Source organism: Kryptolebias marmoratus, linkage group LG8 (genome assembly GCF_001649575.2).
Source record: "Kryptolebias marmoratus isolate JLee-2015 linkage group LG8, ASM164957v2, whole genome shotgun sequence".
NCBI lineage: Eukaryota > Metazoa > Chordata > Actinopteri > Cyprinodontiformes > Rivulidae > Kryptolebias > Kryptolebias marmoratus.
The window spans coordinates 19,102,647-19,114,796 of record NC_051437.1 but is presented as its reverse complement, the minus strand read 5'-3'; the positions used below and the strand labels follow the sequence as shown (position 1 = coordinate 19,114,796).

General features: G+C 42.6%; 1 protein-coding gene across 5 annotated transcripts in view; it reads right to left on the bottom strand.

The window, feature by feature from the left end:
- The window catches only part of ampd2b (adenosine monophosphate deaminase 2b), an 18,283-nt gene extending 6,389 nt beyond the window's left edge, over positions 1 to 11,894 (bottom strand). The window contains exons 1-7 of one of the 5 annotated variants that reach the window (XM_017417844.3): positions 11,535 to 11,894; positions 2,050 to 2,174; positions 1,833 to 1,963; positions 1,664 to 1,732; positions 1,481 to 1,583; positions 1,179 to 1,368; positions 315 to 456 (exon numbers count right to left, since the gene is read on the bottom strand). In XM_017417844.3, coding sequence (XP_017273333.1) covers positions 315 to 456; positions 1,179 to 1,368; positions 1,481 to 1,583; positions 1,664 to 1,732; positions 1,833 to 1,963; positions 2,050 to 2,174; positions 11,535 to 11,634 — 860 coding nt within the window. In that variant the 5' untranslated portion in view covers positions 11,635 to 11,894. Of the gene's footprint in view, positions 1 to 314; positions 457 to 1,178; positions 1,369 to 1,480; positions 1,584 to 1,663; positions 1,733 to 1,832; positions 1,964 to 2,049; positions 2,175 to 2,834; positions 3,388 to 7,112; positions 7,262 to 8,849; positions 9,015 to 11,534 lie in introns of those variants that run through there. The other 4 variants (XM_025006268.2, XM_017417847.2, XM_017417846.3 and 1 more) reach the window with 4 other exon arrangements.
- Positions 11,895 to 12,150: the final 256 nt, after the last annotated feature.

Genomic DNA, 12,150 nt, shown 5'->3' with positions numbered 1-12,150 from the left:
GGCACCCAGTGTTTCAGCTGTTTTACAGTTTTCTGGAAGTTTGTTCCAAATTTGTGGTGCATAGAAACTGAAAGCTGCTTCTCCTCGTTTGGTTCTGGTTCTGGGGATGCAGAGCAGTCCAGAACCAGAAGATCTGAGGGGTCTAGACGGTTGCTACATCGATAACAGATCTTTAATGTATTGTGGTGCTAAACTGTTCAGTGATTTATAAACTAACAACAGTATTTTAAAGTCTATTCTTTGAGCTACAGGGAGGCAGTGTAGGGACTTTAAAAGCTGAAGCTGAAGCAGGAGATCTGTCAAAAGCATCTTACTTTTCCATAACGCCCTTTTTGGTGTAGACGTGCATGACACCGTCCACCATCTTACAGCCGAAGCCCACGTCAGAGGGCATGCTGGCGGGGTCCTGGTTCTCGTACGGGTGCTTGTCAGAAGCAGGTGGGTGCACGGTGGCATCTGTGAAGAGGCAGAATATCACACTCGTGTAGCCAACGTCTGACTTCAACAGCCTACTCGTTGTGACAGCATGTTGAGGGGTGTGTAACAGATTGTGGATATTTAAATCTGTGGGTGTACCAGGGTATATTTTACTGTGGGAATACTACAGATGACACTACATATCAGATCACTCACTCTGTTAAAGAGCTTGCATTGTGTAATGCTCGTTTAATAGTTCCTAACTTTATTTGGAGGGTCTATGAGAATAGTCTATGTGCACTTTGATGTAGAGTAAATTTATAAAAGAGAATATAAAAACAGATCAAGTAAATAATGCTTGTAGCAGCTTTATCATCGTCACTTTCTGTGTGAAACTTTCTCTTCTACCTCGTGTCTCTTTGAAGTAACAGTTCAGATCGTTGAAGTGGGGTTTGGTGGAGTCATGGTGACCATAATGAGCCACTGGCTGCAGTTTTAACATTTCTCTCGCACTTTGTTCTCTTTAAACCTTGCATGTAGTGGATAAGTCAAAGTGTAGGCGTTGTTTTCTTAGATTAGAAGATGTGTTGGAATGTTGGGGCTGCAGCTGCTTTGGCACCCTTCAAAATTTCTCTGTAAGTTTTTGTTCATAATCCCTCACAGAGCGCCACTTCAAAACATCTGATCTGTTTTTTTTAATGCTGTGGCTGTTCAGTGTAAGAATAGAAAAAAAAAACAAAAACAAAGTGAAGTATCCGAACCTGCATTGCCTGACATGTCTGGCATCTCCTCCTCATAGATGTCTAAGTCCAGCGGCCTCTCGCTCAGCTCTTGCAGGTACCGGGCGGTGGTCCTGCAGAAGCTCTGCAGCGACAGACTCATGTACTTTTGCCTGATGAACAGAGCCTTCACGACACATTTGGCCGCATCCAACAGGTCTGTGAACGGAACCTGGATGGAAGAAAGGAGTGATGATGCAACAGTGTCTATCCAGGAGAGAGGAGGTGCTGCTTGGACTGGGAGAAAGCACGCAGTTTATTTTTTTTAATCCGCTCTAACTTACCCCACATTTCTCCTCTCCGGAAATAGTGACTCTCTGGTACTCTCTCTCAGTAATCAGGTCTCTGTCCTGCTGGTCTGGAGCCTGGCTCTGCTCCTTCATGAATCTAATAATAGATCAATAAAGCCGTAACAGAACTGCCTTATGAATCACAATATATTCATAACAAGATCCCTCTGAGCTCACTCAAGATCTGTGGCACTGTCAGTCTTCATAAAGTCCTGTTTGGCTCGCAGCAGGATGTCGGGTTCAAACCTGGAGGGTAAGGAATGTTAAACTCACTGTCAGATCTTTATTTGAACTCCAAACGCAATCACCTGTGCTGCTGTGTTCACTTCTCCTTTGTGATATTTACTTGACATCCTGGCTGATCTGTCGCTCCAGGCGATGCCGCTTCTCCTCCAGCTGTTCGATGGGGCTGTCCTCGGGAAACTCATAGGGGGCGCTCCGCATCTCGCTGTCTGCCAGGCTGCGGGAGAAAAGCTCCTTCACACAGACAACAACACGGGAGCCACAAGTTAGCTGACAGCAAACATGTTAAAGTTAATGCGGCTTCATGCCCGAGTTCTGACCTCGGCGATCTCTTTGTATTTCCCGTCCATGGAGGTGCGCAGGTCAACGGATTGTTTCAAGGCCACTGGGATCCCAGGTAAGGAATGCTGGGAAGTGAGGAGGCGGCGTGGATGACGCAGTTCAACTGAGATAAATAGAAGGAAAGACAGATTTTTAGTTACAATGCTTTGCAAGCTGTATTAGTTCGCATTGCAAGATTATTCCAGGAGAAACTTTATATCATTTCTGTCAGAAATCCGGCTGCACTGGAAGTGCCACAGCTGGCTGAATTAAACTCTTATTTCCCTAATCTGAGCTCATTTAAAGACCTATCTTCAACAGGTAAGATGCTAAGTGTTCATAACCTTCCTCAACAACCCTACTTCAAAATGTCTGAACTGGTTTTGTTAGGAAACAACAAAAAATCAGTTTAGTTTTCTTGTAGTGTTTACAGAGCCTCAACATTATGCCACTTTAAACATTTCTCCCTCTGATGATCATCCTGTGGTATAATCTTAGTTTCTGTAGAAGACAACAGGAGGGATACACAACTGGGATTTTTATTTTTATCTCTTTGGGGGTGAATTCCAGTTAAAGAACCACATCTGGGCAGCTTGCAGTCTGAAAGTTATAGATCAGAACCACAAGATAGTTTTTTGCAGATGTTGAACCAGACTGTCACAGTTGAAAGGGTCATAAATAAAATTTTCTGTTTAAATTTTCCAGTTTCTTGCCTCGATAGATAATTTTATGTGATATTATTTACTTTCCTGTACTGCTTCAGTGTATTCTGTAAGTTTTCTACCTTCATCTGCTGCCGGTTTGCTGCCATCTGTGTTTTCTGTTTTGGTTTTCCTTGTTTCTCCTCTGCACCCTGGCTCTGCTTTGCCGCACACACCAGTCAGAGATCTGTAATCATCCCAGCTGCACTCACTTTGCAATCAACCAACTCAGCACTCACAGACGTCTTTCTCACGTGCAGTTTTCAGATCCTCAGGTTGTTGTCATTCATGCTTTTGTTCGTGTGTGTGTTCTGCGCTGCCTGTGTACTTTTGTTTTTGCTGCCCAATTTAATATTTTTGGATTTAAATCTTCCACACAGACGTTATGCATGCACTTTTTGCTTACCCAGACACAGCATCTATAAATACTTGCAGACAGTTTTGTTACCATTTTATCCATTTATTCATTTATCTGAAGCTGTGTGTGACCCAACTCTCTTTGTCGCATCTTTTAAGCCAGGCTGTGACGCCATCCACAAGCCTTTTGATCCTGATAAAAACCGAAAGCAGCCTTTTATTTCATCAAACAAAAAGAGTCTTTGAATCAGCTGAGCGAACTCACTCAACCCAATTAGGAACATCTAATTAGTTTGCGACATACAGCCGATTGTAGACAAAACAGTTTCACAATCTTTCACAATGCAGGCGGTCTGAGTTCGGAGGCTGCTTGTGCCTTCACACACTATGGACCATTCAGTTGGAGAGCCCATCATCACACACACACACACACACACACACACAAGCTAATACAGGCCATTGTTGCCCTGCAAGACCCCAGTTTTAAACGAACCCAGCTGTCATGGATAAATAAGGAGGGGAAACTAAGTGGTCCTGAAAAAGGAAAGAGGCTTAAGACAAAGATGGATGTGATTCAATGCATTTAACCAGGCTTGTTAACGTCACATGGGGTTGATACAGGCTCTTCCCTGTTGTTTTTCTTCCTCCTGGGTGTTTTTATTTTAGATAGATATCAGTCTTTACTTTGAAACTGTGCTCCGCCGCTGAAATATTCATCACCGTGTTAAATATTTCATTGTGTCAGTGGTAGAGTTTCAGCGGGGCTGATGTCCCTCAGTATTAATAGACCATACTTGAAGGAAGGTCAGAGAGGATGCACAGTGTGATACCTGGAGTATGATTTATTTAGCACAGAGCATCATCTCCAAGTAACTGGACTGAACAGAAATTTACAAAACTCTATTAAAATGTCTGTAAAACACACTTGGTAAGATTATATTTTGCTTCCAAGGAGCCAGATGTTCTTCTAATATCTTAAAGTGGAGTTAATCAGTTATTTCTCTGGATTTCTGAAGGTTTTTCTTTAGACATTGGCAGCTTTTTCCATTCAGTTTCAGCTCAAAAGTGCTTGTTTAAAAAGAGGAAAAAGATAATGGTGAAATAACGGGACAGTGCACAAACTCACCACGCATTTCTTTTTTTTTTTTTTCACTCCCTGCTTGGCACCGTCCAATCAACACATCCCACTCAACACCGAGAACAAGTTCGGCTGCACCACATGGCAGGAAAGTAAAACATAAACTGTATCTGAGACTATAAAGAACATCGAAGGAAACACAGACTTCTGCGAATAAATATCCAACTCGGCTCATGTTAGGATGAAGCTTGTGCACTAAAATCACATAAATTCAATCAGATATGAATGTGGTTAAATGTAATTTTCACTACATAAGGAAAAAACAGATTTTATGAATTATAATACCAATTTGACTTTCGGTAGTACATTATCTAAATAGTGTATATAAAGCAGTAATGTTGAGTGTATTGTTTAATTTTTTATTTTTATTGACAGAAGATATATATTTTGTTTAAATTGATTTAAACTATTTTGAAAGTTGTGCCCCCTTTTATTTATTATCCTCCACCTTTTATGTTGATAATATAACTGTCTGTGTTTGTTTGTCTGTTAGCAAAATATTTCATGAACCATTGGAAGGATTTTAAAGAAACTTCCAGAAAGTAATTGTTGGATGTGCATCTACAACAAATAAATTTTTGGAGTCAACCTAATTTAAGATGGCTGCCACAGCTAATCAACTTTGGCAAAATGAGAAATGGCTATAATTTGGTCAGTTTTACAAATACTGAGCCAAAATTTGGTATGATAGCAACTGAAAGTCAACCCCATCATCTACACTGAGTACTAACAGACTGATTTAAAATCTTTGTCTAAAACTTTGTCATGCAAAGAAGTGGGTGATATGCATTTTTTACTTAATGTTTTTTCAAGCATCTCAAAATCAAGGATGGCCTTTAGCAGTATCTAGCTGAATCAGGTTCCTCAAAGCTGAAAAAACCCAAACTTCCAACATGTAAAAGTAAAAAAATAAAAAAAATCATTCATTTTTTTTCCATTTGCAAATGAAAATCTTTGAAAGTTTGAAAGTTGCCTGTTTGGTCTGAACATACATGCAAAAAAAAAAACCCAACAAAAACCAGCTACATCCTTTTGTACAAAGCTAGGCTGATTCGAGTAAAAGAGGACACAAGCTGTGACGCTAAGCTGTCCTCCTGTCTGTTTGCCACAGATAGATGCTCATCTGTGCGGCGTAAAAGCTGTTATCTCCACTGTCAGTTCGGAGTATCTCAAACCATCCTGATGACCGTGGACGCTGGTGTGAAGGGCAGGATACAACCGGCAGCAAACGGCACCCATGATCGGCCACAACAGGGACAAGCCCAGCCAAGGCCTCCAGACACGAAGCTAAGCCCCTAATGGCTGCTATATTTGGATCCGTAGCATCCATGGTTATATAACAACTCATCCCCTCACAGTTGGAGAGCAAACCACTCAGAAAATAAAACCATCGGCGTTTCACTTAATCTGGCCCAGATGAAGGCTTTATTGTTTTAAGAGGGTCACAGCATGAGGACTTAATGCAAAACTGAGTCAAACTGATTTTAAAAGGTCTTCAGGATTGTGGCTCTGTGTTCCCACCAAGCCTTAAAGTAAGATTAAATAGTGTCAAATTACAGAGAGACTTCTACAAAACGTGGTTCATTTTAAATGAGATGCAAGTATGGGTTGGAAAGCTTTCTGTAGCCTAAAAGCCAAAACGAGCCCAGAGGTCAAGGGTCAAGATGCAGCCTGAAGATTTGCTAAAAATCATCCTATTTTTCCTTCCTTCATCAGGTAATTTTAAACAGCCCACTGAGAGGTTCAAGTCTCGGACCAGAAATTCAACATCTTCCCACTGTTTCACTCCACTCTGTTCTCATGTCTCTGTTTAAACCACCAAATCACCCCTGACTTCCTGCTTCCACTGACGGCAGATTTCAGCTCAGAAAAATGACCTCTGTGACTCATCGCCTCGGTGGTCATGTCTCACAGTGAAAGCCGTATGTTCTCCCAGCAGCTCGTGCTGCTGAGGAGGCAGAGACACTGTGGTACCGCACGATGCAGCAAATCAGTGTAACTAAGCAGGAGATCTTGGGTTGTTTCATCACTTCTAGAAAAGATAAAACAAAATCTGACCTCCTGCTGTAATCTGAAGACTCCCTTGTCCAAAAGAAACAAAGACCTTGGGAGAATTTACCAACATCTGACATCTCATGCATCTTATTAGTTCAACATCAAACAGCTTGCAACTCTAAAGGTGTTTCATTCCAGTATTTCCATCCTAAGAGATGTTTTCATCTCTACAGCTGCGTCTAACTTAAGCTGCCATAAAAATACATTTTTAAAAATCTGAGGCAGGATGCTCTTTTGCCTTAAAGCAACCGAGCAGCAGCAGGTGTCGCAGATATTATCGATCTGCGCTTCTTATTTGTGCACAGTTGCACCTTTTTGCCGCTCTCAAAATGCATGAGAAAGCAAGTTTGTGGTGCAAAATCAATGAACACTCTGTCTCCTCAGCACACCAAAGACTGCGCTGCTTGGGGAATGCTGGACAAAGCTGTAAGGGACGAGCAGAGGGGAGCGTGAAAGGATTGGGTTGGAGGGAGGAGGAGTACTTGGGGGATTTTTTATTTTTTATGATGGATGAGGGTAGTGGAGCGTACCTGTCTCCTCAGAGCCTGTTTATCAGCAGCTAGCAGGGCCAAGGGAGAACAGACAGACAGACAGGCAGACAGAGAGGCAGAGAGGGAATGAGATGCTCTTCTGGCAGGGAGATGGAGCATGGCAAACAGCAAATGGCCCAGGATGGCGACTGCTGAGCAGAACATGATGGAAGGCAGGAAGGAAAGCAGCGAAACAGGAAAGAAACACTTCAAACACTCCATGTGAAAACTTAAACCCACTCACACAAACACATATGTGCCTTTCAGATCAGTCCACTCACAGAATCAAACAGTCATCTCTTCTGTCATCGTTAATCTGTCCCTTTCATACATACAGAGAGCAGGTCCGGCAGATCCATGAGCTCCCCCCCTCACTTTCCCCCTCTGCTCTGTCTGCCTCCTGGTTCAGGCCAGCTGTCGCTGCACTAGCTGCCTCTGGAGCTCATCTTCCTCATTTAAAAAGCCACTGACATCCATCTGGACTGTACCACAGCAGGGAAGGGAGGCAGGGGGGTGAAAGCATGTGCATCAGCAAAGACAGGAGATACTCCTGCTCTCGGTTTCTTCATCAGCACCCCTCTCTTCTGTGCTTCATCGTCTGTGCTGTGTTTCGCTGAAGAGACCATGTGTTTGGGATGTTTATGTCATCAGTGTGTGTGTGTGATGATAACAATACTGTCTCAGCTGTAAGGTTCGAAATGTCATGTCCTGGTGATTAATAGAAGTCTGAGTGAGTTAAGATGGAGCCTTTCCTGCATTTCTGTTCACACAAATAAAATTAAAGGAGCAACACATTGTCCCCATTAATATTTGCTGAAACATCTTTTCTCAGTCTATAAATTTTGGAAAATTCCTAATAGTGTTGTTTGAAGGCAAGTTCTTCCTCATGAATGTCTCCTAATTTCATACTGGATATTAAAGGCCTAGTATTGCTTGAAGGAATGCACGCTTTTCATGCCAGAGATTCAGAATAAGATCATCTTATGTTGAGAAATGACAGCGTTGTAGCAGTTTTGGTCAAAACTCGAAAATAACATTATGTTCTATTCCGTGTAGTATCACGAGATGTCACTCTGGGACATGTGTGTCAAACTCTGGTCCTTGGGGGCTGCTCTCCTGTGTGTTTTAGATGTGTTCTTGCTTTAAAACACCTGGTTTAAATAACCGACTTATGGATGTGCTTCTCGAGAACTTGATGATTTGGTGAGGAGATAATTAAACTGTTTGAATCAGGTGTGTTGGAGCAGAAAAACCTAAAACGTTCTCAGCTATTACCACATTGAGCCTGAGCTCAGTATCTGCAAAACTGACTGAGTCATAGCCAGCGTTTCACAGGCGTACTTATTGTTGATGAGACATGACAATTGAAACACATTTGCACCCTTATTTTGTGCTGCAGACTTAAAAACAGCGCCAACAAATGGAACCAAAATGCTCAGAGGACCAAAAAAATCTAACCACAATCATAAACCCACTCAAATAACATATTTTTAGGCCACTTAGATCCTAATTGATTTTTAAGGAGGTCTCATGGGTTTTTTTGGTTAGAGACCTTAAAAGGGACAGAGCGTTGACTCATCTATAAGTCTGCTTCTATTCGCAGCAGGTGCCCCTTATGAGTTAGATTCAGCATCACACCCAACATTTACATACACTCAAAGTAGCACAGGAAGACAAAAGTAATAGCATTTTAAAGAGAAAGGTGTTCTTGAAGGAACTGAAGAGATCTATGGGAAAAATATTTTAAAATAAAATACAATTTTTTTTTTATTATAAAAATGACCAAAACCAAACGTCATGGCACCCATCTCCTAAATGAGCTGAACATTTTGATGTATGAATGACTAAAATGGCACAAAGTATGGAGAAGTTAGATTGCAAAAACATACAAAAATGCTGAATCAGCATTCATACAATTATTCAATTTACCCAGCGAGTAAAAAGGTCCCTTTAGACAAAACACTGCAGTATTTCAGCTGCCTGACATCTGTCGTGCTCTGAAAGCAAGCTGCACTTACTGTACGCTTTGAACGGGACTCTGTCTCTGCTCTGTGCTGCAAACTGCAGCTGGTTTCAGGTGTCTGCACAGTTTATCTCCTTCATCAGCGCACTGTTACATATGAGCAACGGAGAGGCGACCCCACCCGCTCAGGGCACAAGTCCACGAGATCAGGACAGATGTTGCTTCATGACAGCGGAAGAGACACAAAAAACCGGATGCAGAGAAGGAGGGGCTGAGAGAAGTTCGCCAGCTGAAGGTGTGTCGGGATGGGCGTCCCACCGTCTCAGTCAATCATTAGGAAAATGACTGATTAGGTTTCCGTAACAGGATTTATCTGACAAGGAGCGTGTCATGAGTGGGCGTAATGATGACAACATATGACACAAATAAAAGAGGTGTGAACAGAATGTGGGTGAAGTACAATGTGCTCAAAGGTCTTTTATCAGCCCACAGTTAATGTCTGACCATTCAGAATTAGAAAACAATCAGATCAAAGCAGACTTACGCTTCTGCCTTTAAAGTTCTCCACAAAACGATAATCTCAACTAAATTTCTGACAGCTGTTGTGTTACACTTGAGGATATCTTTTATAACTGTGCTTCCACAGATAAATGGGTTTATGATGAATTCTACAGATCTGAGTGGCTCAGCATGATGTGCAGAGTGGGCTAAACTGCTGAGTGGGTGTCTCTAATGTCAAAAATACCTTTTTCACACCCAGAAAACTGATTCATCCACTGCTGCTCTGAGCTTCAGTCCACAAACTCTGCAAACAGTGGACAACACAATGCCCAAACCTTCTGCACAGGAGTGCAAAACGCTGTTTAGAGACTCATTTTGTTCTAATTTGATCCCGCTGCGGCTTTCCACATTTCTTCCCCTCTGCTACTTCAGCTGATATTAACTGTTGTTAAAGGCAACAAGCTCCTGCAGGAAGCCAGTGACAATTTAAACCCCCATTAAGCAGACTAGAAAAAGAAAGGTGTGACACGATCTGTAATTTATGCTCCCATTAGGGCAGCTGCAGCTGAAAGATCATTTGAACAGATGATAATTATTTAAACAGCTGATGAAATTGAATGAAATTGTCATTTATCTGCGTGTTTCGCTGTTTAAACAGACCGTTTTGTCCAATCTGCCCTCAGCTACATGAGTGCCCTTTACCAAAAAATACACACACAAAACAAAAAGATGAGTCACCAAATGTCATCTATGCTCACTCAAATGGTTCCCCAGAAGCTTCAGCAGCATAAAACCTGAATGTTGTCTTCGTGCGCCTCTGCAGAGACTGGCTGAATTCAGACCCTACAGGCTTCAGAACTGAATGTGTTTACAGTCTGTGCTTCCCTTAAAACAGGGCAAAAGAAATCTGTCAAGGCAACATCTCAGCAATTCTTTTTCCCTGCATGAGAGAATTTTTTTTAGAAATGACACGTTTATCTGAAAGCTGTAAATGTGGGTAAATTGGTGCAAACATCCTGATTAGGGAGCTGGTGAATCGCTCAGGTTTCTGTTTGGTGTCAGTGATGAAAATTAATCTGTGACCACTTTGGTCATCAATGAAATGTCACAAGGTATGACTATTGGTTTTCAATGGTGTCATGACCATTTCCACACATCTCCACACTGTATGTGTGGAAAATCTTACAAGACGTATTGTGAAAATATGTTTTCAAATATCTGAGATATTATCCAATAAGGAGAGACTACATTAGCTGCTCCAAATGATAAAATCAATGTACCACGAATAATCTTCTATTTAGGCTCATCTCACTCATTCAGGATATTGATATTCAACTCTCGTAAAAAGGAAGAACTGCAGCAGGGTGGAAATTATCTCACCATATTTGAATTCTTCCTTATGAAAGTGAACCCTGAAAGCCTGAATTTGGACTACGTGAGGCAGGCTGTGCCTGAAATGTGTCACGGAAATGCAAAGACATCTTTGCTCCTTTTGCTGCTGCTTTAGGAGATCCCATCAGCCCAATTTTGACACCAAACCTAATGAACAAGTTTAGCATTTCAGAGAAAATATAGCTGCACCAGGATATAACACCAGGGCTTTGTAGTATGGATGAAAGGCTGCCCAACATGTGCATACATCAGAGTCCAGGCTAATCCTTTCATTCAGCAGTGGACAAAGTCCTGAGGTACCGACATACATATTCCCTCTAAACCACACGCTGCTGCCAGGCTGATCAACAAACACTGCCATCACATTTAAGCAACAAGTTCTTCCTCCCAAGAAAAGCTTCAAAAACGGTCACAAACAGAAAGAGCTCCAAGTTTCATTTAAGCCTTCGGTTTAAAGCACGACAGCGGGCAAAAATATAAGCGCTCACCTGGGAAAAACAAGTTATGCAACGTTAAAACTGGTTTATAAAATAGTGGCCTATCAGAATCAGATCGGGGAAGCTGAAATGCATGCGGTCTCCTTCTATAAATAAGTCAGAAAAGAAGAAGAAAAAAAACAAGACCAGTTTGCAGAAATCTGCAGAGTATAATTTCTGAAAACTGCTGCTCTTCCCTGATCAACAGGTTTTGCATTTCACCAACTATTCCAAGAGAGAAAAGTGACTCTTTTGTGCATAAGAGTTTTCTCTCAGTCTAAGAATAAATCTCGGACAGAAGTGCACATTCCTCTGCAGCTCAAGTGAAACTCCTCCTCACACCTCCTCCAGCTCCAGCTCCCTCCACTCACCTGTGCTGGTTGTGTACTGCAGGCTGCCCCTCTTCTTATAGGGGGACTGGGGCTTGGTTTTGGCCCCGGCTGCGCTCCCAGAGGGCATGTTGGAGGACATGATCCCGAGTCTTGTCGTTCGGCTGAGAGGACGAGGATCCAGTGAGTCAGAGCCTTGGAGGACGGGGCTCCAGGGAGCTGCACAGAGACAGAGGAGGACAGGCGAAAAAGAGGGGACGGAGGACAGACAGAGGAGAGAGAGAGACGGGAGCGCAGGTGCTGTGGGGAGTCTTACTGCAGTCAGCGTGAGCGTGAGTGTGGGAGCAGGGGTTTTCTAGACCGGTTGGTCCAGCAGGAGCATCCCTCTGCAGCGAAACAAAGCCCGCCCCCTCCGAAAGAGCTGCAGCACCGATGGAGGCAGGGGTCGGGGGTGGGGGGATAAGTGGGGCTCCACTTTCCCCCCCTGCCATGCGCAAAAATCCACAAACACACACAGACACACACGCACACACAAAGAACAAGAAACCCACATCAACACTCAGTGCTGCTGTTGCCATGACAACCACAAATCTGTGCGCATGCAGAGCAGAGAGGAAGAAACTTGTCATTAGAGTAAAAATAGAAGAAGTAACATTAA